The 26,695-nt window shown below is 40.0% G+C and overlaps 1 protein-coding gene across 1 annotated transcript; it reads left to right on the top strand.

Annotated features, from left to right (window-relative positions):
* On the top strand, positions 1 to 26,695 carry SARNP (SAP domain containing ribonucleoprotein). The gene is made up of 9 exons (XM_082850760.1): positions 1 to 56; positions 13,098 to 13,197; positions 15,951 to 15,997; positions 16,221 to 16,288; positions 19,934 to 19,985; positions 20,825 to 20,898; positions 21,349 to 21,377; positions 24,561 to 24,586; positions 26,103 to 26,695. Exons 1-9 carry the CDS (start codon positions 21 to 23, stop codon positions 26,226 to 26,228), a joined length of 558 nt encoding a protein of 185 aa, XP_082706886.1. The 5' UTR covers positions 1 to 20; the 3' UTR covers positions 26,229 to 26,695.

Below are 26,695 nucleotides of genomic sequence, written 5' to 3'. Positions count from 1 at the left end.
CGGAGTGAAGGGGTAACAAGATGGCGACTGAAATGGTGGAGCTCCATAAACTGAAGGTACCGTGAAGGTGGGGAGGGCCGGGTCGGACTTTTACGGAGACTGAATTCTGCCGGCCGGTTTGCGCCTTTTCCTTGCAGGCTCTTCCACTTCGTTTTCCGGCTCCCGCCGTAGTTCTGTTCTTTTGTGCCTCCCTTCTTCCCTACTACGCCTTCCCTAATTTCCCATTTCTCCTCACGGTTTTACTGTATCTTTACTTGTTATTCGGCTCCTTCCTCCACTGTGCTGTCGTCCGCTACTTCCCCATCGGGTTGTGTAAGTGCCTTCAACCTGTTCTGCTCTCTTTTCCTTTCTCGTCAGACAGCATTACGTCAGTGGTCCCCTCCTCTTGGACCCGTGCCGGGCCCAGGACCCCTTTTTCTTCCCTGGGTTAATGCTTTCCAGTCTCTTGTCCAAAGCTGAGATTCACGGTAGCAGATGATGGCAGCTTCGTGTATTTCTGTCTGTCTAGGTCTCAAACTTGATCCAGAAAATGCTTCCCCTCCCTTTTTTTAGGTGGGGTGACGCCCCCGGGACAAACTTGGAAACCTGAGGAGAGCCCTCCGAAGATGGGCCTCCCCTTAGAGGCCTGAGGTTTAGGAGACCTTAAGAGGTAGTGAAGGCACAGATACCCCAGATTGAAAAGTTTTTCGAGTTCTCTCAACGCTCCGCCAGCCTTCCCCCAGCCCTGCCCTCCACCACCCAAGAGACAAGTCACTCAGGGCTGTAATATTTTGGGAAAACGTTTCCAAGGTTAGGGTTACCTCTGTCCCATTTCCTATTGCGGACGGACCGTGCATCTCTTGGTCTCACCACTGGGTGACACTCAATCACAGAAGCCGGTTTAAGTTGTGTCTTGGGAATCTTAATAAATGTTTGGTGTTTAGGTTATTATCTTCCTGGAAGAAAAGAGTAGTTTCTTTTAGGATGAATTAAGAGGGTATCTCGATTAGTTGTACATTTGTGGTTTCACAAGTAGTTTTCCCATCACATGTTTCGGTCATGTTTTGGTCACATCCCGGGAACCTTTGACAAACCAGGCTGAAAACTGATCCTTTAAAGTTTGATGAGCTTAAAAAAAAAAAAAAAAGTATAAGGAGAGTAAGGGCAGAGAGAGATACTTGTAATCACTTATTAGTTGACACGAATTAGACTTTCTGTGAAAGTTGCTAGGTTTCTTGCTATTGGATTCTAAGCTGTTCTAGTGGGGTTTTGTGTTATCCTGGAGTTACTGTTAACTTGGTGGTGCTGAAATGTGTAGATTGTATCAGTGGTCTACTAATAAAATGACAGGTAGAAAAAGTTGAGCAACTACCTCCATTATGTGTATGCTTACTTGTATAAATTATGTACTACTATAGTGTTATGTATGTTATAAAATATACACAGAAAAGGAATTTTTGAATGAATGGGATAAAAAGGAAATATGAATAGAAGGTCTAATACTTTCTTCCTATTAGTTCCAAAATTTTATTTATTTATTTATTGCTGTATTGGGTCTTCGTTGCTTCGTGGGGGCTTTCTCTAGTTGTGGCGAGCGGGAGCTACTCTTCGTTGCAGTGCGTGGGCTTCTCATTGCGATGGCTTTTCTTGTTGTGGAGCATGGGCTCTAGGCGCGCAAGCTTCAGTAGTTGCAGCACATGGGTTCAGTAGTTGTGGCACACGTGGGCTCAGTAGTTGTGGCGCACAGGCTTAGTTGCTCTGTGGCATGTGGGATCTTCCCGGACCAGGGATCAAACCCGTGTCCCCTGCACTGGCAGGCGGACTCTCAACTGCTGTGTCACCAAGGAGGTCCCCTTATTAGTTCCATTTTTGAAACCCCTAGAGTAAGTCACCAGCCTTATGAGTTGCCTTTATGGATTTTATGTTGGTTTATGGAGTTCCACCTTACGTAAAACTCTGTATTTGTCAGTTCTATATTAAATTTGATTTTGAGGCTTCCCTGGTGGCGCAGTGGTTAAGAATCCGCCTGCCAATGCAGGGGACACGGGTTCGAACCCTGGCCTGGGAAGATCCCACGTGCCGCGGAGCAACTAAGCCCGTTCGTCATAACTACTGAGCCTGCGCTCTAGAGCCTGCGTGCCACAACTGCTGAAGCCCTCACGCCTAGAGCCCATGCTCCGCAATAGGAGAAGCCACTGCAATGAGAAGCCTGCACACCGCAGTGAAGAGTAGCCCCCGCTCACTGCAACCAGAGAAAGCCCGCGCACAGCAACGAAGACCCAACGCAGCCAAAAATAAAAATAAATAAAATAAAAATGTATTTAAAAAAGAAAATCTGCCTGCCAGTGCAGGGGACATGGGTTCGATCCCTGGTCCGGGAAGATCCCACATGCTGCGGAGCCACTAAGCCCATGTGCCACAACTACTGAGCCTGCGCTCTAGAGCCCGCAAGCCAGAACTACTGAGCCTGTGTGCTACAACTACTGAGGCCCGCGTGCCTAGAGCCCGTGCTCCGCAACAAGAGAAGCCACCACAATGAGAAGCCTGGTCACAGCAACAAAGAGTAGCCCCCGCCCGCTGCAACCAGTGAAAGCCCTTACGCAGCAACGAAGACCCAACGCAGCCAAAAATAAAAACTAATTAATTAATCTTAAAAAAGGAAAGAAAAGAAAAGGTGTATTTAAAAAAAAGAAAAAATTTTGATTTTGATTGGATAATGTTCTCTGACCTGATTTCAGGTAGTCTTAGAGAACATGAGGCAGTCCTGACAGCCTAAAAAGGGTTCATCCTTTTAATCATATTTGCTTGTCTTTGCTTTTTCTCTAGAGCACTTCTTAACCTTTTGGAGGTCCCAGATATCTTTGAAACTCTGATGAAAGATATGGACCCTTTCCCAGAAAAAGGCATGTACACATACTTTGCATGCGATTTGAGGGGCTTCATCAAATTACCTTGTAGCCCTGAGGAGTCCCTGGACCTCTGGTTAAGAACCCATGCCTTTGATTCTGACTTCCAGGACGGTTAATGTTTGGTTCCACTGTTGCTCTTGATGGTGTGATCCTGACTTTTGGGTTGACCTAGGGTTTATCTCTTTAAAAAAAAAAAACCTTTCCATTTTTATAAAGGGAATTTGGGGCTTTAGCATGGGGTCTCAGAGGAAAGGAACAGGCTTTGAAGTAGGAAGGAAAAATATTATCTATCTGAATTGATATGTAAATCCACATCAACTGCAAATTTCTGAAGATTTTGTAGAAATGGAATCATTCCAACACAGTTGGAAAGAGAGACTGAATTGTGGGTGAAAATGCTCTGAACTGTAATAGTACCAGATTTCCAGTCTGTGTGAGAAAAGGGACTACAGAGGAGAGAACAAGAAGGGTGTACTAGTTTCAGAGTGCTGCGAACAGTGAAACATTGTAATATTGAAGCATATAGTGCATATATGTTGGTGTTTGAAGATAGTTTGGAAAGGAAAGTAGGTGAACTGTGCGACTGGAGGTATATTGGAGTGATACTGAAAAGGACTTCTAAGTTGTGTAAGGTGTTCGGCTTTTGTCATGTAGGCAGAAAGTGGGGAACCTTTGGAGATTGGAAAGGAGAGCTGATGTGATCAGTTTGTGTTTTTTGTTTTGTTTTGTTTTGTTTTTTTCTTTGCTGCATGGCTTGTGGGATCCTAGTTCCTCCACCAGGGATCAAACCCCGGGCCCTCGGCAGTGAAAGTATGGAGTCCTAACCACTGGACTTATAGGGAATTCCCAGTTTGTGTTCTTTTGGCAGTAAGAAGGATGGGGTTTGGAGAGGAAGAAATGTCACCAGCTAGATTTTTATTACAGTAGTCACTCCCCTGCTTAAAACCCTTTAGTTATATGCCTGCCAATCTCTCCAGCTTAGTTTCTCACATTCCAGCTACAGTGGCTTTATTTCATTTCTCAGAATGGCTATTCATTAATTGCTAACATTTACATAGCATTTACTATGTGGTAAACACTGGTCAAATCTGTTTGTATACATTAATTGATTTAATTCTCATGATAATCCTAAGGCAGTAAGGTAAATGCCTGTGTTGTTCCCATTTAAAACTGAGGAAAAACGGAAGCTCAGAGAGGTTGGATAACTTGCCCTAGGTTGCGCAGGTAATAAGTGGTGGCTCAAATCCAGGCAGTCTGTCTCCAGAATTCCTGTCCTTAATCACTGTGCACAACTGCCTTTCTTTACCTTAGTGCTCAGAACATTTACACATGCTTTTGGCTGCAGTGCCCTTGCCACCCCCATCCCCCATACCTTTGTCTAATTAACTGTTAGTTGCCCTTCAGATATCAGTCAAACATCATTTAACCAAGGAACCCTTAGGTAGGATGGGTTCCATCTATCCACACACAAGGTCAGACCACTTTTTAAACGCTTTTATAGGACATTGTACTTCTTTTTTTTAAAATCAGTTGAACATTATGTATATGATCATTGATTGCCTTGTTTCCCTACTAGATTGTAAGCTCCATGTGAGCAAGAACTCTTTCCGTTTTGCTTATGATTATTTTCCTGTATCTAAGATAATGCTTGACACACAGTGGATACTCAGTAACTATTTGTCAAGTGAATAAACTTACTAAGACCTGAAATAAGGTAGTGGCTTTTAGAGTAGGAATGAATTTGAAAGAAATTTGGAATATAGAATTACAAGCATTTATAGATCAGTTAGATGTGGGAGGAATGAAAGATGATGCCAAGTAGTGATACCTTTAGTCTAAGTTGGGAGGAGGAGGAGAAGCCAGTTTTTTGTAGGAGAGAAGATAAGTTCAGTTTTGGGCGTAAATGTCTTTGAGATATTCACTTGGAGATATCTAGTAGTCATTTGGAAATGTGGGTCTCCTGCTTAAGAGCTGAGAGTTGTCTCCAAAGAAGACATACAGATGGCCAAGAGGCACGTGAAAAGCTGCTCAACATCACTAATTATTAGAGAAATGCAAATCAAAACTACAATGAGGTATCACCTCACATCGGTTAGAATGGGCATCATCAGAAAATCTACAAACAACAAATGCTGGAGAGGGTGTGAAGGGAACCCCCTTACACTGTTGGTGGGAATGTAAATTGATACAGCCACTATGGAGAACAGTATGGACGTTCCTTAAAAAACTAAAAATAGAATTACCATATGACCCAGCAATCCCACTACTGGGCCTATACCCAGAGAAAACCATAATTCAAAAAGACACATGCACCCCAATGTTCATTGCAGCGCTATTTACAATAGCCAGGTCATGGAAGCAGCCTAAATGCCTATCAACAGATGAATGGATAAAAAAGATGTGGTACATATATACAGTGGAATGTTACTCAGCCATCAAAAGGAACGAAATTGGGTCATTTGTAGAGATGTGGATGGACCTAGAGACTGTCATACAGAGTGAAGTAAGTCAGAAAGAGAAAAACAAATATATATTAATGCATATATGTGGAATCTAGAAAAATGGTACAGATGAACCAGTTTGCAAGGCAGAAATAGAGACACAGATGTAGAGAACAAACGTTTGAACACCAAAGGGGGAAGCGGAGGTGGGCGTGATAGTGGTGGGATGAATTGGGAGATTGGGATTGACATATATACACTAATATGTATAAAATAGATAACTAATAAGAACCTGCTGTATAAAAAGTAATAAATAAAATTATTTTTTTAAAAAGAGCTGAGTGCTGATAATAAAGATTTGGGACTTATTCAGAAATATTTATGAATTGCCTACCATGTGCCAGCTACCATAGGCACTGGAGATACAGCAGTGAACAAAGCAAAAAAAGAAAAAGACAAAATTCTTACTTTCATGGAGCCTCTATATATATATATATATATATATATATATAAAAATATATGTGTGTATATATATAAATATATGTGTGTGTATATATATATTTGGAGCTTATATTAGGGGAAGTACAATAAATAAGTAAAATTTATAGTATGTCAAATAGTGATTTGTAGAGAAAAATAGGAAGAGGGAGTACAGTGGGAAGAGAAGGGTACTATAATTTTAAATAGGATGACTAGGGGGAAGGCCTCATTGAAAAGGTGGTGTTTAAGCAAAGACTTGAAGGATGTGAAAGAGTGAGCCTTGTGCAAAGTATTATAAGAGGACCTTAGAGGTGATCATTAGGACTCTGGCTTTTACCCTTAATGAGATAGGAAACCAATGGAGGATTTTTGAATAGAGGAATGACATGTTCTGACTTAAACTGTCAAAGATCACTCTACCTTGTTGAGAATAAACTATAGTGAGGTTCAAGGGCTGAAGAGTTTTTACAATGATCTGTATGAAAGAAAGACAAGAGGGATTAGATTCTGGATATATATATATATATATATATTTTTTTTTTTTTTTTTGATTCTGGATATATTTTGAAGGTAGAGCTGACAGGATTTGCCAATAATTGGATTCTGGGAAGTGAAAAAGCCTTTGGTACAAGTGAAAGGATGAGAAGGCCAAAGTCTCCTTAGTGAATGTCTTAATGATTATCTGTATTTACAGGGTTGGGTGGAAGAAGAGCTAGCAAAGAGGCTGAGGAGGTGAGGTAAGAGGAAAATGGTAAGAGAGATAGAGTGTGCACATGAAAGCAGTCCTTCATCTTGGTATTTAAAATTGGGCTTGGGACTTCCCTGGTGGCACAGTGGATAAGGCTCTGTGCTTCCAATGCAGGGAGCCTGGGTTCGATCCCTGGTCAGGGAACTGGGTCCCACGTGTATGCTGCAACTAAGAGTTCGCATGCCGCAACTAAGGAGCCCGCCTGCTGCAACTAAGACCTGGTGCAACCAAAATAAGTAAATAATAAATATTTTTTTAAAAAACCATAAAATTGGGCTTAAATCAGAGAGATCTGAGCTGGCATATTGGCTCCACTATTTTCTAGCTGGGTGATTTTTTTAGCAAATTATTGAGTCTCTTTGAGCTTCAATTTCTTAATTTATGAAATACAGTCATAATACCAACCACATAGATGTTTTGAGAATTAAATGAGGAAATGATGTCCAAAGAACTTAGCCTTTTGCCTGGCATGTATTAATACTTGAAACTTGAGTTCCTATCATATGAAATGTTTAAATGGTGTAAAATGCCTCTGTCTTCAAAGGTTTACAAACTAGATTGAGAGTTAACAGATGAAAATGATTTGAATCAAAATTCAAGATTAGTAAATTAGAAATCACAGGGTGATGAATGATTGATGTCAAATGTATTATGTAGTCAGTTGATCAGTCCTTTCTCTGCTGTTTGGATAGGTAGCATGAAAAATGCCTTATTAATACTGAGAAATGGGATTTTTAGATTGATATTGAAAATTTAATTTTTGAATAGGTAATTCATGCTCAACCTCATAATATTAAAGGTATAAAATGCGTGGTAAAGGTATAAATATATTAAAGGTATAAAATGCGTGGTAAAAAGTTTCCCTCCTACATGTGTCCTCAACAAACTTCTTTGCAGATTCAACTAGTGTTAACTTACCTGTTTCTTGTCCAGGCATCTTGTGTATACACATTTGAGTGGTGTGTGTGTGCATGTTATTTTTTACATTAATGTTAGTATCATATATACAATGTTCTGTAACTTGGCGTTTTTAAGTAGCCTTATTGAGATACAATTCACATACCATACAATTCACTCAGTATACCTTGCTTTTTAAATATTGAGTTGGCCAAAATGTTCCTTCGGTTTTTAAGTAGAAATAAAAGACGTATTTTTCATTTTCACCAAGAACTTTATTAAACAATGTGTTCACCGTTTTGTTCCACTACCTTCTGCCATTTTTCAGTCAAGTTCATAATTCCATCTTCCCAAAACTTTTTTTTTTTTTTTTTTTTTTTTTTGCGGTACGCAGGCCTCTCACTGTTGTGGCTTCTCCTGTTGTGGAGCACAGGCTCTGGACGCGCAGGCTCAGAGGCCATGGCTCACGGGCCTAGCTGCTCCGTGGCGTGTGGGATCTTCCCGGACCAGGGCACAAACCCGTGTCCCCCGCATCGGCAGGCGGACTCTCAACCACTGTGCCACCAGGGGAGCCCTTCCCAAAACTTTTTATCTTTTTGAGCAAAGAACTGTTCCAGGTGCCTTTTACAGTCTTCCAGGGAATTGAAATTTTTTCCATTAAGAGATTTTGTAAAGACCAAAATAAATAAAAATCTGAAGGTGCAATGTCTGCTGAATATAGTGGATGAATCAGAACTTCCCAGCCAAGCTGTAACAGTTTTTGCGTGGTCATCAAAGAAACATGTGGTCTTGCATTATCCTGATGGAAGATTATGCGATTTCTATTGACTAATTCTGGACGCTTTTCGTCGAGTGCTGCTTTCAGTTCAGAAGCAGTACTTGTTGGAATTAATCGTTTGGTTTTCCAGAAGGAGCTCATAATAGAGGACACCCTTCCAATCTCACCATATACACACCATCACCTTCTTTGGATGAAGACCAGCCTTTGGTGTGGTTTGGTAGTGGTTCATTTCGCTTGCCTCACAATCTCTTCCTTTCTACATTATTGTACAGTATCCACTTTTCATTGCGCGTCACAATTTGTTTAAAAACGAAACATTTACGTTTAATTAGAAAATCAGAAATAAGGTCAAGAGGTTTTTTCCTGCTTAAGTTATGTGGAACCCAAACATCGAAGCGATTAACATAACCAAGCTGGTGCAAATGTTTTTCAGCTCTTGATTGTGATATTTTGAGTATGCCGGCTATCTCCTGCATGGTATAATGTTGATTGTTCTCAATTAATGTCTTGATTTGATCACTATCAACTTCATCTGGTCTGCCCGACCGAGGAGCATCGTCCAGCAAGAAATCTCCAGCACGGAACTTTGCAAACCACTTTTGACACGTTCGATCAGTCACAGCACCTTTTCCATACACGGCATAAATCTTTCTTTGCGTTTCAGTTGCGCTTTTACCTTTCTTGAAATAATAAAGCATAATATGCCGAAAATGTTCCTTTTTTTCTTCCATCTTCAATATTAAAATGGCTACACAAAAATTCACCAGTTTTGATGTTTTCTTTTAAATGTACACTGATATGACAGCTGTCACAATACAGTCTAACCAAATTGTTTCTAATGAAGTTAAAGACAACTAAGCACTACTAGAGTCATCTTATGGAAGAAAACTGAACGAACTTTTTGGCCAACCCAGTATGTTGTTTTAAAACATTTTGAAGTCAAATGCATATAAAAATGGGTAAGATTTGGGCTTCCCTGGTGGTACAGTGGTTGGGAGATTGCCTGCCAATGCAGGGGACACAGGTTCAAGCCCTGGTCTGGGAAGATCCCACATGCTATGGAACAACTAAGTCAGTGTGCCACAACTACTGAGCCTGCGCTCTAGAGCCTGTGAGTCACAACTACTGAGCCCACATGCCACAACTACTGAAGCCTGTGCACCTAGAGACCATGCTCTGCAGGAAGAGAAGCCACCGCAATGAGAAGCCAGTGCACCGAAACGAAGAGCAGCTCCCACTCGCCACGACTAGAGAAAGCCCGTGCGTGCAGCAGTGAGACCCAGTGCAGGCAAAAATAAATAAAATGAATAAATTTATTTTAAAAAGTGGGTAAGATTTGATATTTTAAGTTATTTATTTATTTATTTGATTGTGCCGGGTCTAGTTGCGGCTCAAGGGCTTCTCAGGCGTAGTGGCATGCGACCTGTTAGTTGCAGGATGCATGTGGGATCTAGTTCCCTGACCAGGGATCAAACCTGGGCCCCCTGCCTTACGAGCACGGAGTCTTAACCACTGTGCCACCAGGGAAGTCCCTATAAATTCTTATTTGAGGCTTTAAAAGTGTTTTGTTCTACTAATGTAATTGTGCCCAAATGAAATGTGTGAAATGACTTCATTTTCAGCTATTTTGTTTTTACTCATCTATTTCCCTTTTGAAATAATGTCCCAGTATAGGAGCAGAACCCATAATATAATAATAAAGTAATACAACAGTGTGTAAAAACTACATGTAACATTCTCATTTGACCAGAGAAGGGGACGTGGAGGTGCTGAGAAGACTGCTGAATGAGCCAGAGACCTGAGGTTAGGGACTGGGAGCCAGTGGGGGACTGAGATTTCAGTTACCAACAGCAATAGCAAGGTCAGTGGTCAACAGTGGTGGATGCTATCCAAGCTAAACAACCAGTTGTACCAGTCTGTCAGCTTCAAGTCTACCAGATCAGCATCCTCTGCAGAATCCATCACCGACTGTCTGTTTCCCTGTCATCTGGAGGTTTTTGTAAACTTTTGTCCATATCTACACAGTTTTGGGAAGGAAGGAGAAGGGAGGAACAACTCTATTAGAAAGTTGAATTTTGAATTGCCTGAGTATTTACATTCCTTTTCCCTAGGTGGTCTTAGTGTTACTTAAACGAGGAGAAGAAAGAAGGAATGGAGTCTTCTGAGGAAGATTAGGAGTTATAGGAAGTAAAGAAATTGTATTGCTTTGTAAACAAACACCCTCTAAACATACACACACACACACACACACACACACACACACACAGAGTAAATGATATATTTAAAATGTTAGGTGATCTCTAAGTGCCAGGGTTACATAAGACTTTTTTTTCCTCTATACTTTTCAGAATTCTCTAACTATTCTACAGTGAACATAATACTTTTATAACCAACAAAATTCTTAAAAGTGTAACTAAAATCAAAAGACTTGTTCTCCAGGAAACTGAGAAAAAATAAAGTACCAACATGGGAAAGATGAAGATTCTTACTTAAGGTCCATTACTTAAGAAATGGACCTTAGAGATCACTTAGAATCTAGATTCTAGATTAATACTATTCACTGTATCATCTGTAGGCCAGTGCTCATCCATGAACTGTTACTGGTTAATGATGAGATAAGGTTAAAAAAGAAATTAAGCTTTTAGAAACTTTTATAGCAGTTTGACATCACTGTTACATCCAAGTGTATGATCATTTTTCTAGTAATTGATTTTATTGTTTCTTTACAAAAGTATTGGTCCACAACCTGGTTGGAATGCTATAAAAACTTGGCAGCCCTGTCAGTCTACCCATTTAAAAATATATTGATCTATGAAATGCAGAAATCTGAGAAGCAGTCATTCTGTCTGATCTTGTCTAACCCTTCACCGGTGTCTGTCTAACACAAAGTGTTAGTAGCTGCCAAGCACTATTGTAAATGCTTTATGAGTGTTTGCTGGTTCAATCTTCATAACAACCCTATGCTGTAGGTACTGTTGCATTATCCCCATTTCATAGGAAACTGAGGCACAGAGAGGTTATGTTACTCACCCAAGGTTACACAGCTGTAAGTGGTAAAACTGGAATTTGAACCCAAGGTAGTCTGACTTCAGAGGCCATGTTAGGCTTTGCAACCACTCCACACTTAATGGGTGATTACCTACCATGTTTCTCAATAGAGGGTGCTGTTGGCTTGTTGAGTAGAACAAGTGTTCCACATAGTATCCCTCCCTGCCTTCCTGTCCCACTCACTGAATGCCCAATGAGAGAAAAAAAAAAAAAGCTCCCCTCTCCATTTCCAAATGTTTCCTTGGTTGAAAACCTTCTAGAGCTGACCGGCATATTCCCTTAGTTGTAAAGTTCTATAGGAATCTGCTTTCTAACTTCTGGTTCGTCTTAGATCTGTACTTCGAAACTAGTAAAGTCTTTTTTCAGGACAAATATCTATCTGTGCACTGATCTGCATATAGGATTTTTGGAGCCTTCCTTTTCTTGGTGGTTCTCCTTGGATCAGCATGTCATTACACTCCTTAAAATGAGAATAGAGAGCCCAGTAAGGCTATTAATCACTTAATATAGATTCTGGGGCTTCCCTGGTGGCACAGTGGTTAAGAATCCACCTGCCAATGCAGGGGACATGGGTTCGATCCCTGGTCCGGGAAGATCCCACGTGCCGCGGAGCAACTAAGCCCGTGCGCCACAGCTACTGAGCCCGTGTGCCGCAACTACTGAAGCCCACGCGCCTAGAGCCCGTGCTCTGCAACAAGAGCCTCAACAAGAGAAGCCACCACAATGAGAAGCCCGCGTACCACAACGAAGAATAGCCCCCACTCGCCGCAAGCGGAGAAAAGCCTGCGCGAAGCAACAAAGACCCAACGCAGCTAAAAACAATAAACAAATAAAATAAATAAATTAAAAAATATATATAGATTCTGTTTTTTTAGTTACCCTTAACCTAGAATTACTTTGGTAGCAAATCATACTGTTAGCCCTCTTTGCACTTGTAATCATCTAAAACCCTGACTGAGGTCTTTATCCTTTGAGTTACTGTTGAGCCAGATCTTGTTCATCTGTTTTTTTTAACAATTTAAGTTTTGAATATAAGTGTAGTACTTATAGGTATACCTTATTTCTTCTAAATTGAGTCTTCATTTTGGCTTTTTGTTTTCCCTGAAGAGCCAGCAACACCCCCTGACATCCCCACCCACCCACCTTTAGTTCTGTCAGTAATCCATCAATTCTTCCTCCTTCTGTTGTCTGCAAAGTTGATAAGTATACCTGTTGTATCTTTAGTCAAGTTACTGATTTAAAAATCTTCAACTCATGCCATGTCGTGGCATGCCATTACATATTTTTTTCCATTTTGGCAAAGATCCTTTATGTGATTCATTATTGACATTAATCTAGCTAACACATCTACCTAATTCTGTGGTGGACAAACTTGTATGCATGTATATGGTAGATTGCAGTAAAGGATCTGGGATAATAGATAATAAGGAAAATCTGCTTTTAGATAAGTAGATATTCTACTTAAAGATTGATTCTTTCCTTATATGAGCTGGTACAGTAATTGTTCAGGAAAAAAAGACCACCCCCCCCCTTAGAAGTAGCTAAAGACTTATGTAATAAATGTACGAATAGATCAGAATTTGATTAAAGTAGGTTTATTCTTCACCATCTGTTAGAAAAGTCCTCTTGCATATTGAATATTGTTAGGGGGAAGCAGATCATCTTTGTGGACCTAGAAGCTTGGTGGGATTAAGACAGTAGTTTTGGGTGGATCTTTCATTTCTTTTTCTTTCTTGTGAGAACTACCTCTTTTTTTTTCTCCCCCACCAGGTTCATTCTGTAAATTAAGGAAAAGCTTTATTCTTTTTTCTCAGCTTGCTGAACTAAAGCAGGAATGTCTTGCTCGTGGTTTGGAGACCAAGGGAATAAAACAAGATCTCATCAACAGGCTCCAGGCATATCTTGAAGAGCATGGTGAGTTCTTTGCGGAGGCAAAGAGTGATGTGAGTGAGGGGATTAATTTTTTTTTAATAAATTTATTTATTTATTTTTGGTTGCGTTGCGTCTTCATTGCTGCCTGCAGGCTTTCTCTAGTTGCGGTGTGTGGGGGCTACTCTTCCTTGCGGTGCGCGGGCTTCTCATTGCGGTGGCTTCTCGTTGCAGAGCACGGGCTCTAGGCGCACAGGCTTCATTCAGTAGTTGGGCTCGCGGGCTCTAGAGCGCAGTCTCAGTAGTTGTGGTGTACGGGCTTAGTTGCTCCGCGGCATGTGAGATCTTCCCGGACCAGGGCTTGAACCCGTGTTCCCTGCATTGGCAGGCAGATTCTTAACCACTGTGCCACCAGGGAAGCCCGAGAGGATTAATTTTTAGGCTCTGCCATACAGAAGATTTCTTCTTTTCCTTTAGGTTGTTGATGATGTAAGATTTTAATTAACTCTATCAAGAAAACTCTTGTCATCTAAAATAGTGGTTATAATGAGAAGAAATACCCCCCTTTTAAAAAGACATTGTAATTTTATTTCAACAAATTATTTTCAAGGAAGTATGGGAAAGCAAGCATCATTAGACTGAGAATCGGAAGATTTGAAGTCTAATTCCTCTTGAGCCAGAAATTTACTAGGTAACTTTGGACAGCCGCTGTTTTCAGGCTAAGTGTCTTTTGTAGTCTGTGAAGTGAGACAAGTGTCTCCACCCTTGAAATCCATAAACCTAAGTAATCTCTGGTCCCTTCTAGCTCTGACATTCTCCAATTCCACTTTAAAAAACAAACATACACTTCATTTAAGGCATAGTATCATCCCTCTCTAATTTTAATTTATTCCCTTTTATTCCCATTCCTTTTATCCCAACTCTCTTAGGCAACTATTCTAATGTGTTTGATATATATTTTTTGTCCTTGTCCTTATAAACCGTGTAGTGTTGTTTGGTCTACAGTAATTTTATGTAATTGGCAATGAGGCCATAGCCTTACTTTATTGCATTCTTTTTTCTCCAAGTACTATGTGTTTTTTTGTTTGTTTGTTTTTGTTTTTTTCTTTTGTGGTACGCGGGCCTCTCACTGTTGTGGCCTCTCCCGTTGCGGAGCACAGGCTCCGGACGCGCAGGCTCTGGACGCGCAGGCTCAGCGGCCATGGCTCACGGGTCCAGCCGCTCCGCGGCATGTGGGATCTTCCCGGACCGGGGCACGAACCCGCGTCCCCTGCATCGGCAGGCGGACTCTCAACCACTGCGCCACCAGGGAATCCCCAGTACTGTGTTTTTTTAAGATGTAGCAGTCATCTAGTCTATTGATTCTAATTCCTGCATGGTATTCTATAATGTAAAGAATTCACCATGGGCTTCCCTGGTGGCGCAGTGGTAGAGAGCCCGCCTGCCGATGCAGGAGACGCGGGTTCGTGCCCCGGTCCGGGAAGATCCCACATGCCGCGGAGCGGCTGGACCCGTGAGCCATGGCCGCTGAGCCTGCGCCTGCGCGTCCAGAGCCTGTGCTCCGCAACGAGAGAGGCCACAACAGTGAGAGGCCCGCGTACAGAAAAAAAAAAAAGAATTCACCATGTTTTATTTAGTTCACCCAGTGACTGACTCCTGAACTACTTCTTTCATATTCCCTTATATTCCTGTGTGAGAGTCTTGGGGGTATATACCCAGGAATGGGGTTGCTAATAAATATCTGTTCATAAATGTATACTTAATATGACTAAACACCACTAAATTGTTTTTCTGAATTGCTGTATAAATTTCATCATCAGCACATGAGGATTCACTGTCCTAACAAGTGGCCTAATTTTTGGTAATCTGTTAGTGGTTTCAGTTTACATTCCTCTACTTACTAAAAAGTTTAAACATGTCCTTTGTTCGTGGTTCTTTGGCTTTCTCCTTTGCCCATTTTTCTTTTGGGGTTCTCATCGTTTGCTTGTTAGTTCGCAGGCATATCATATATTCTAGTGACTGTTCCCATGTTGGTTTTAGATACAAATATCTTCTTTGATAGTCGTTTCTTTTTCTGTGGTATCCTTTCCTATTTTGGGGTGTTTTTTTTTTGTACTTAAAAAAATATCATCTTAATCTTTTTTTTATTAATTAATTATTTTTTGGCTGTGTTGGGTCTTCATTGCTGGCCGTGGGCTTCCTCTAGTTGCGGCAAGCAGGGGCTACACTTTCGTGGCATTGGGCAGGCTTCTCATTGCAGTGGCTTCTCTTGTTGCGGAACACGGGCTGTAGGCGCACAGGCTTCAGTAGTTGTGGCACACGGGCTTAGTTGCTCCGCGGCATGTGGGATCTTCCTGGACCAGGGCTCGAACACATGTCCCCTGCGTTGGCAGGCGGATTCTTAACCAGTGCGCCACCAGGGAAGCCCCCTTTCCTAGTTCTGAAAAATAAGTTTTTTGCATAGTACTTTTGCTTCTGGGTTTTTTGTTTTGTTTTTGTTGTTTTAGAAATTCTTCCCCACCACTAAATTCTGCCACAGTACTTTTTAATTAATGTTATAGTTTGACCTCATCATGTTTAGTTCTTCAGTGCAGCTGGAGTTCAACCTCTTAATTGATGTTAGTTAGGTAGAGAATATAGTTTTTATCTCCTCCACGTGGAGCAAATTTTATGAACATTTCTGCCTTCATTATTGAATTTTATTTTGGGAAAGCAAAATGATTATAATTTTAGCCTAAGTACAGTGATCAAGATGGTTTTGTAGCAGGGCTTGACCTGATTATTTTAATATTCTTTAGCTGAAGAGGAGGCAAATGAAGAAGATGTACTGGGAGATGAAACAGAGGTGAGTTGGAGAGAGTAAGGTTAGTCACTGGCCTGGCAGTGTGCCACTGCCTTGGTCACGTTGCTAAACATCAATCATTAGAGGGCTTCAATGCTAACTCGTTAGGGGAGCATAAAGGGGGAATGAAGGTTCTGAAAGATTGGTTCGTTTTGGAGTTCTCATATTCTTTTGATAGGTATTTACTCTTGATTTATTTTAACCATCTTGTTTCATTTGGTTTTAGGAAGAAGAACCGAAGCCCATAGAACTGCCTGTCAAAGAGGAAGAACCTCCTGAAAAAACTGTTGATGTGTAACTATCCGTTTTTTATAATGAGGACAGAGCAGATGGTTCTGGATTTTTTAGTGTTACACTGTTGACCTCTTATACATTCCCATTGGAATGTATACATTCCCTTTTTTTTTTTAAATTTGGTTGCATCGGGTTTAGTTGTGGCTTGCTTGCTCCTTAGTTGTGGCATGCGAACTCTTAGTTGCGGCATGCATATGGGATCTAGTTCCCTGACCAGGGATTGAACTCAGGCCCCCTGCACTGGAAGGCGGATTCTTTACCACTGTGCCACCAGGGAAGTCCCCCATTGGCTTTTTCATTTCTCATTAGATCATACATTTTCAGAAAGGTCTTGTTCATTTCAAGTACATGGTCCCAGTGAAGCAAAGTAACTTTGTCTCTATGTTATGTAATAGATACTTAGGACCAAGAGACTTCAAGCCCAGATAAAGTTTAGTTCTCTTAGCCTTTGTTGTATCACCGTAATAGATGATTCTTTTTCTGTATAGAGAATCATGCACATTTTCTGCGTATAAGGAATTTTGTAAGGGAAGAGGGTGCTGAGCAAGGTTATGTCTCAACACTGTATTCTCTTTTCCTTTTTGATTTACAGTGGAGGAGGGGAGGACAAAGTACTAGAGTGAATAGTGGATCTTGATTTATTTAAATTATTACACAAGGTTGATCATAAACATTTTTTTTTTTTTTTTCTTGCGGTACGTGGGCCTCACTGTTGTGGCCTCTCCCCGTTGCAGAGCACAGGCTCCGGACGCGCAGGTTCAGTGGCCATGGCTCACGGGCCCAGCCGCTCCGCGGCATGTGGGATCTTCTCGGAACGGGGCACGAATCCGTGTCCCCTGCATCGGCAGGCGGACTCTCGACCACTGCGCCACCAGGGAAGCCCGATCATAAACATTTTTTATTTGGGGTTTCCCCGCAAATGTCCGGCCATCTTATACTCCAGCATGTCAAGAGCAGTTGAGTCCTTTTTAACATTTTTGTTCCTCATAGCTGTATTAATCCATTTAATTATAAAAGACAATTAAAAAAAAAAGACAATAGATGTAAAAAGTCAAAGTCAAACATTACATAGAGAAATATATAAATTGAAAATTAAGTACGCTTGTCTGCACCCCCACCTGACTTCCCAGAGGTTTTCAATATATTCTTTTGGAATATTTTATATGTGCATATACAGATACATATGTACATGCATATTGTCAGTTTCTTGATTTTTTTTTCACATATGGAGATCTTTCTATATCATCATATAATGTCTTTATTTAAATATTAGTTATAGGGACTTCCCTGGCGGTCCAGTGGTTAAGACTCCATGCTTCCACTGAAAGGGGCACAGGTTTGATCCCTGGTTGGGGAACTAAGATCGTGCATGCCTCATGGCACGGCCAAAAAAAATTAGTTATATATAGGCAAGGTTCTAAGTGTTTTACATGTATTCTCATTTAATCGTCACGTCAACGCTATGAAATGAGGATAATTATCCTAGTAAGTGGTAGGTCTCTCTTTTTTTTTTTAGCTTGTTGTTATGGGATATTACAAGTATATACAAAACTTAGGAGAATAGTAAATAGACCCCCATGAACCCATCACCTAGATTTAGTTGTTATCAACTTAGAATCTCATTCTTTCTGGCAGCTAACAGTATACTCCATTCTATGGATGAACAGTAATTTCACCAGTCTCCTGTTGATGGACATTTAGATTATTCATAATTGCAAAAAATACAGTGCATGTTCACATACAACTAATTGTAAATTTATGCAGGTATATCCAAAGGATAAGTTTCTAGCAGTGGATTTTCTGCATTAGAGAAGATGTGCATTTAATGTTTTATTAGATTTTGTCAAATATTACTGCTTTCTAAAGCCATTTAGTTATCATCCATCATAGGAGGTTTATGTTTAGATATAATGCCTTGAGGAAATGGCCGATGGGATAGCTTTAAAATAGAGATGTTTTGGGGAGTTATGGGGCAAGAAGGAAGATGAAATAAATACAATGATAATGGCCTGTGTGGGTTAAAAATTATGAAGTTTGAAAATCTGTAGTTTATTTTTATAATATGTAAAATGTGTAATTCCCTTGTTTAGAGGGCTTTAATTTTATCAGTGAATTTCTAAACAAAGAAATTGAAAATGTGTGTGGGAGGGGTTGTGTTTTTGCTTGTTAGAGGGATAGTAGTGGTTAAACTAAAGTATGTACAGAAAGATTCTGGGTCCCCGTAGTATGGAGAATGTTTTGTATGTGACTATGGGTAGGGGCGAAACTTCTGAGTGAAGAGAAGAAATTTCACATGAGCCCCAGAATATGACGTTATTTATTGCTTGAGCTTAATTGTGCCTGAGGGAGTTGGAACAGAGCTGAAGGAAGCTTCTTCTTTCTGGTTCCCTTTCTGCCATGAAGTGTACTGATGGGAATGTGGAGGAAGTCATTAGCCTGGTGGTTTGGTGAAGAGGGCTGCTATTTTAATGGCATTGGACTTCAAGTAGAACATTAAACTTCAGTGTCCCTTTCTGTCTGCACAAAGCAGAGAGGATTGGGGAAGGAAAGATGGCTGGGAAATGGAAAGAAATCGGAAATTTCTTTAAAGTCAGAATGTACAGGGCTAATTTAGGTCCTTAGAACATTCAAAAGGAGATCCCCTTGCTTTGTCTTTTGCTTGAGTTTCTCCAAAAAGATACCTCTGTTTCTAGTTTGATTTTTTCCCCCCTCCTCAAGCCACAGCAGTTAAATATTGCAGGACTTAGTTATGGTCAGCAGGGGGCTCCCACTGCTTATCTGTCAGTCCAGGGACCTCCAACAAAAGGATGGAGGAGAGAATAAGTTCCTGTTCCAGAATTGCTTCCTCTGAAAATGCCATTAAACCATTACTACCTTTCAGGGCATCAAATGGGAAAAGTGTCTGGGATATTGGAACAAAAGCCTCCCATGTCTCTAAATGAGGGACCTTAATGAGACTGGTTATGACCCACAGTTTTATGGGAGTTGTTTGGTGGAGGGTTAATGCCCTTCCATTTATCCTGAGTACTTCTGAACTTTGTCTCCCGCCCCCCTGGTCCCCCCTCTTTTGTTTTCTCTTAAACCTTTTGACTGGTAACTTACCATGTTTTCCTAATTCAAACTCCCCTTAGCCTTTTTTCTTCCCACTCCCTTTGGCATTTTTATTTATCCCACTTTGACTGTTCCAGCTGGAGCTACGGTGTCATGGGAGATATAAGGGATTTGTAAAAGAAGGAAACCAGACCTTGTAGAGCACTCATTAATTGTGATGAAAATTGAGAGCTGGTATTTAAATGAGGGTTAGAGGAATAGTCATTAGTCCAAAAGTACATTTAAAGTTTCTAAAAGTAAATTAAATGATTTCCGGTGTACTTTGAGCATTTCCCTCAGTTCAGTATATTTAACCAGACTTCTTTCCTTGTTACTTTCTTATACTCCAGCAAAGTAGCTTAGTCTGTTATTTAAACTCTTTTATCAGTAGACGACACTTCAAGGAACTAAAGGTCTAATGGGCTTCATGTTTTTTTGGTCTGAAGGGTGGTAGAGAGATATGGGACAGAGGACATGATTCAGGTGAATTCTTATACACTTCAAAGGTTTTGGTTTAGAATATCAGTCTTCTGATTTTAAAAATCCCTTTTCCAGGGCAGCAGAGAAAAAAGTGGTAAAAATTACATCTGAAATACCACAGACTGAGGTAGGTATTCTTTCAGAAGAGCAGTCTATATATATATATCTTTCTGTTTCTTACCCTTTATTTTGTCTGTATCATCACTTTAAAATATTTACTCATAGGCAGAAAATCAGTATTGACAGATTTTGGTATTGATACATTTTTCTACCGGCCACACTTGGGAATATATTTGGGCTGGCATAGTCACCTTTGAGGCCGTAGTCTTTTTGTATAGTATTCTGGTCTTAGTGGTAACTCTTTTTAAGATGTTTACAAACTAAGATTAGAGTTTGAGAGGATTGTACCTTGGAAGAGATGAAAAGTTACAAGGGAAGATGTCACTCTTAAGTTACTACTAGCTAGCTGGTGAGATTGAAATTTCTCTGGATCCTATCTCAAGATCTCTGAAAGTAGGTTTCAGTGAAGATCTGTGGGGGTTTTTTGTACTATTAAAGTAGAGATGGTATAGGACAACGCTGCCTCATTTCTAACTGAAAGAGTACAACTAGTGTTGGAACCAAGCTGTTCCTTTGATCCATTTTCAAAGGTCAGTCAAACACAGCTTTTGTCTTCTTGGCTTGATACAGAATGCGGGTTTTATTTTATTCCTTCCCTTTTGTTTTTGAGGACATGAATGTAATAATAGTCTTTTTGTGTTTGCTTTCTGGAAAGGACTGTTGAGTTAACCCCTGGGATGGATACAACCTGATATCCTCTGTGATTGTCAGTATAACTCAGTTTGGACCTTAAGAAATTAATCCCGATGTTCTAGAGATACACACCTCTAAATGACTTTTCTCTTAAAAGAAGGAAACCAGAAATTGAATTTTTCTCTTTCCCTTCTTTTGTCTGTTATCACTTAGAGGATGCAGAAGAGAGCTGAACGATTCAATGTACCTGTGAGCTTGGAGAGTAAGAAAGCTGCCAGGGCAGCTAGGTGAGTGTTCCCAGCCTTTTAGACCTGAGATCGTGGTAATATGAAGGTGAGGGAATGTGTTCCTAGGTTTTAAATATAGTTGTTGATTTTAAGTAGAATAGAGGCCTTGCTGGAAAGAAATACTCTCTTGGCTCTATTCAGAACGTATCTGCTGATTGGTTGTAGTAGCTATAGATTGGGTTTTATTACCAAGCAGGGTTTTTGTAATAGGTAAAAGTCAGGAACTGACTGCTACTCCCAGTTCTGATAAGGCTACCTTTTAACTTATTCTCTGGACTCTTGGTGAGAAAAAGAGTCAACTGAACCTCTTTCATGGGGTTGTTAGAATTAGCTAATGATTGCAAGGCTTGAGATCACAAGCAAGAAGTGCCATATGTATACTTGACACGGAGACAGACAACCAGGAGTGTGAACAGCTTCCTAAAATTTAGCTTGTTTTTCTTTCTACAGATTTGGGATTTCTTCAGTTCCATCAAAAGGTAAGAGTACAGAGACTTCTGAGAAAGTTATCTTTATGTTTTTACTTTTTTGGCACAACAGATTCCATTTCTCCAAATTAAGGTAAACTTGTTAGCTCTAGAAGCCTGTAAGAGGTTATTATATCCACCTCTTTGCTCTAGGTAAAACCATACTTAAGCCTTCCTGGGCAATTTAGAGAAGGTGCTAAAGTTATGAGAGAATAGGAGGAAGTGCCAACATTTGTTTTCCTTTTCTTGGATCTCTTCAGAGAAGTTTCTAATACCTTCTTTATTCTGATGTCTCAAGTTAGCATGTAATTATTGTGTACTGTCCAGTGTTATATTGCCTAGTGTGAGTGGCAAAAGGAAGAAAAGAGTCCTTTTTATTTTTTTTTCTCTTTTACCTTCTAGGAATTTACAAGGGAATAATCTTGGATAAAAGACTTAGCCACAAGGATTATCACAGCGTTATTTATAGTGATCAATAACTGGAAACAATGTAATATACAATAGAGAATTGGTTGAGTAAATGTGTACCATAGTACAGTTAGAAGACCATGAAGATGTTTAAAATTATACTGAAGAATATTTGTCAGACAGATAAATGGAAAAAGCAAGTTATAAGATATTTGTAGTATGTTCCTATTTCCCAATAAAAGTGCAAGTATGGTTAGGAAAAAAGATTAGAGGGATATATACTAAATTGATAACATTGATTGTCTCTGGTGGAATTTTGAGTGACTTCTTTTTGCTTGTCTGTGTTATTAAAATTTCTACATTGAATATGTATTTGTAATAAATTAGGGGGAAAAGTTACTCTTTTTATTTTATTTTTATTATTATTTTTACTTTATTTATTTATTTTTGGCTGCATTTGGGTCCGTTACTGCTCACGGGCTTTCTCTAGTTGTGGTGAGCGGGGGCTACTGCAGTGTGCGGGCTTCTCATTGCAGTGGCTTGTCTTTGTTGTGGAGCATGGGCTCTAGGTGCCTGGGCTTCAGTAGTTGTGGCACGCGGGCTCAGTAGTTGTGGCTTACAGGCCCTAGAGCGCAGGCTCAGTAGTTGTGGTGCGTGGGCTTAGTTGCTCTGCGGCATGTGGGATCTTCCCAGACCAGGGATCAAACCTGTGTCCTCTGCATTGGCAGGCGGACTCTTATCCACAGTGCCACCAGGGAAGTCCCTCAGAGACTTTAAATGTAGTCTTCTGATCCAATGCAGTCTTCCTAGTGACCTGTTAGTAGTGTCAAGTCTGTTAAGAAAATGTCCTCCAAAGATCTTGTAGAGTTTTGCTGTGCCTTTTAAAAGACCAGCAGGGGACTTCCCTGGTGTTCAGTGGTTAAGACTCCACCTTCCAATGCAGGGGACGCGGGTTTGATCCCTGGTCGGGGAACTAAGATCCCACATGCTGCGGGGCAGCTAAGCCCATACACCACAACTAGAGAGCCCGCTTGCCCCTTAACTACTGAACTTGTGTGCTCTGGAGCCTGTGTGCCACAACTAGAGAAGCCTACGTACCACAACGAAAGATCCCACCTGCCACAAATCAGACCCGATGCAGTCAAAAAAATAAATAAGTAAAAATAAAAGACCAGCAAAATTCTGGTCACTGTCACTACATGCTTTAGAAACAGAATATTCTCTGACATTTAGTTATATCAAGAGAGAGATAATAGGATTGGTGATGGTACAACAAAAATTTTTAATATTTATTTATTTATTTGGCTGCACCAAGTCTCAGTTGCAGCACACAGGATCTTCGTTGCCATGTGCAGGATCTTTTTAGTTGTGGCATGCAGGATCTTTAGTCGAGGCATGTGGGATCTAGTTCCCTGACCAGGGATTGAACCCGGGCCCCCTGCATTTGGAGTGTGGAGTTCTAGCCACTAGACCACTAGGGAAGTCCCAGAAGTTTTTAAAGATATTATTAAATGGTGCTATTTGAAGAAAGGCAAAAGTTAAAATTAATACTTAGCCTGAAGAGGAAAACTGACCAATAAAATAATGTGTAGGTTACATTCAGTGTTATTCATATAATCCTAGAACTACAGAGTAGCTCTTAAAAGAGTAGAATTTGGCAAATACTGTTTTATGAGTGAGGACATAAAAATATGTAACAGTTCCTAGTACATAGGTTATGGTAAAAGTTGAGTGCATACCTGAAAGTTTACAGTGGAAAGTTAGGGAACCAATTACAATATTGAGATTGCTTAAAATAAAATTCTGAGAAGTTTTAAGTAAATAATTATTGACTAGATTGGGGTTGGGCCTACAGGCTAATATGCTATTTGCTTCTTAGTGATAATTTCAGGACAGAACATTCGCTTTAAGAAGCCATAATTTTAACTCATTATAATAGTAACTCTGGTCTTTTGTCCAGATAAGATGTTTTTCTCTTTTTTTTAACAGCTTTATTGAGATATAATTCATATATCATACAACTCATCCATTTAAAGTATATAATTCAGTGTTTTTTATATATTCACAGGGTTGTACAGCTATCATCATAGTCTAATATTAGGACATACTCATCATCCCCAAAATAAACCCCATACCCATTAGCAGTTTTTCTCATCCGCTCCCTCTGCCCCACCCCACTAATCAACCACTAAGTTTTTTCTATATATGTAAGTTTGCCTTCATATAAATGCTATCATACAATTCATGGTCTTTTGTGACTGGCTTCTTTCACTTAACATAATGTATTCCAGGTTTATCCCTGTTTTAGGATGTATCATTACTTCATTTCTTTTTATTGTTAGATAATCTTAGGTTGTATTGATATATCACATTTTATCTACCCCTCAGTTTGGGTTTTCATTTTGCACATTTGGGTTTTCATTTTGTGGCTACTATGGCTAATGTTGCTGTGAACATTCATATACAAGTTTTCGTGTGGATATATGTTTTCATTTCTCCTGGGTATATACCTAGGAGTAGAATTGCTAGGTCATATAGTAAACTCCATGTTTAACTTTGAGGAACTACCAAACTGTTTTCCAAAGTGGCTGTACTATTTTATGTTCCCAACAGCAATGGGTGCAGACATGGTCTCTAGATGTAATCTGTGCCTTTTCTTTAACTTCATAAGATAAAGGACATTTGTCCTATATATGATTTCTATGCTATCTAACTTGATTCAAAGACATCAGCTTCCTTTATGACTTTTAAGAATATTAAATAAAACTTTTAAATTTATTTCCTTAGGCCTGTCATCTGATGCCAAGCCTATGGTAAGAAATCTTTTTTTTTTTCCTTAACCTTGAGAGCCAAATCTTAACTCTGTATAGTTAGTTAAGTTACAGATTTCCTTCTCCCCAGATCAGAGGAAACTGAGATAATATGAGTTTGGTGACTGTTTTCAGTACAGAGTCTTATGTCCTAAAGAGAAAGAATTGTTTGAGGCACTGAGAGGTCAGGAAAATTGCTGCATCTTCAAAGTCATTATAAACATCTTCCTTCCTACCACTCCTCTTGAAAAGGGTAGATTTTGTTAGCTAGAGGACAATCCATATAACTCGTTGTTTTATGGTACTGGAGTTTTAGGGCCTCATGCAGTGGCTTTGGATAATGTTAGACTCTTAATTACCACAAGAGAATCTGTGGAAGCAACTTATGAGTTCTATTTTGTAGGTACTGATAATTTTCAACACTACCTGTCAAATACCAGAGAATAAAGACTAGGATAGTACGCCTTCTGGACCATTATGATTTGTCAGCATGTTTAGAAAATGCAAGCAAATGCTGTGAAATTTGTTTAGCTTTATGAAATCCTGCTCTTGGAATTACAGTTTAATAATATAAGTGAAGGTGAAATGTTTTAGTAGTAGTAGTAGTAGAAGTTAGTAGCAGTAGTAGTAGTAATGATAATGTCCCAAATATCCTTATGATAAGTCTTCTATATCAAGGCTTCCAAGAAAAAGGAAGGAAGAAAATTGAATCGGGTACTGGTAGTAGATTTGTGTTCTGAAGAACGGAGAGCTGCAGTGATAGTTTCTCTTTGCTAGGGCATAGGGTTAAGAACTACTTGCAAAGGCTAGGTATAGGAATTAACAATTTTGGACTGTGAATGATGGACTTGTTTGGAGGTGATGATTTAGACATTTGTTTGCTTTTTCAAGCAGTGTTTGGCCTACTTTGATCTTAAACCCTCCCTAGGCTTTTGCCACCTTTGATGAATGAAAGAGGCAGGGCTGAATATTTCACTGCCTTCCAGGAGAGAACTTTTAATAATTAGTGGCATGGATGAGTGCTGCTTAGTTTCCTAATTTGGCACATAGGGTATCTTTGATGTTGTATAGGCTTATTTGAACTCTTAGCTTTGGACCATAGTTTGTGCCTTCTGTGTTTTCTGTTTTGATTTTTTTCTTTTTTAAAATTTATTTATTTTTGGCTGCATTAGGTCTTCATTGCTGCGTGCGGGCTTTCTCTAGTTGCGGTGAGCAGGGTCTACTCTTCGTTGCGGCACCTGGGCTTTTCATTGCGGTGGCTTCTCTTGTGGAGCACGGGCTCTAGGCGCGCAGGCTTCAGTAGTTGTGGTGCGTGGGCTCAGTAGTTGTGGCTCGCAGGCTTTAGGGCGTAGGCTCAGTAGTTGTGGGGCACAGGCTTAGTTGCTCCGCATGTGGGATCTTCCCGGACCAGGGCTCAAACCTGTGTCCTCTGCATTGGCAGGCAGATTCTTAGCTACTGCACCACCAGGGAAGTCCCTGATTTTTTTTTTAATATTTTTTTTTCCTATGTTTTTTGTAGGTTAACCTGGATAAGTTAAAGGAAAGAGCGCAAAGATTTGGTTTGAATGTCTCTTCAATCTCCAGAAAGGTAAGGTACTATTTTTGCAACATTAGAGCAGCTTGGGGCTACATAGTTTGGAAATGACTGTCCTAAGAATAGAACTGGCTACTCAGCACTTCATTTAATGCAGTCCTTTGACTATCACCTCCTCTCACTGACTATTGATTACATTATGGCTATTGTTTAACAAAGTTAATTGTTTTTTTCTACAGATTGTTTGCATAGCTGCCATGCTGGCTATTAGAACAAGGTTTATATTTCTCTTTGTTGAGTTCAGTGACGTTACATCTGCTTTAACTTCTGATATAGGCATAATGGAAATTAAATAATCAGGGGAAGACAGTCTTGTCTTTAGGTCAAAGGTACCTAAAAGTAAAATTTGGAGGTTCTTTGGAACAAAACTGAGAAAATTGTTTCATTCTTTCTGCCCCTCTGCTAACTGATACTGTTTAGTGTAAGCAAGATGACTTTGTTGATACCATGCAGTGGGGAGTGATCAATTCTACAGGGATTGTTATGTTTGGAGTTTTGCTATGCACATTGGAGAAAAT

This window comes from Leucopleurus acutus (genome assembly GCF_964270905.1).
Source record: "Leucopleurus acutus genome assembly, chromosome: 11".
Taxonomy (NCBI): Eukaryota; Metazoa; Chordata; class Mammalia; order Artiodactyla; family Delphinidae; genus Leucopleurus; species Leucopleurus acutus.
The sequence above is the reverse complement of the archived record's forward strand: the minus strand, read 5'-3'. Positions and strand labels throughout refer to the sequence as shown.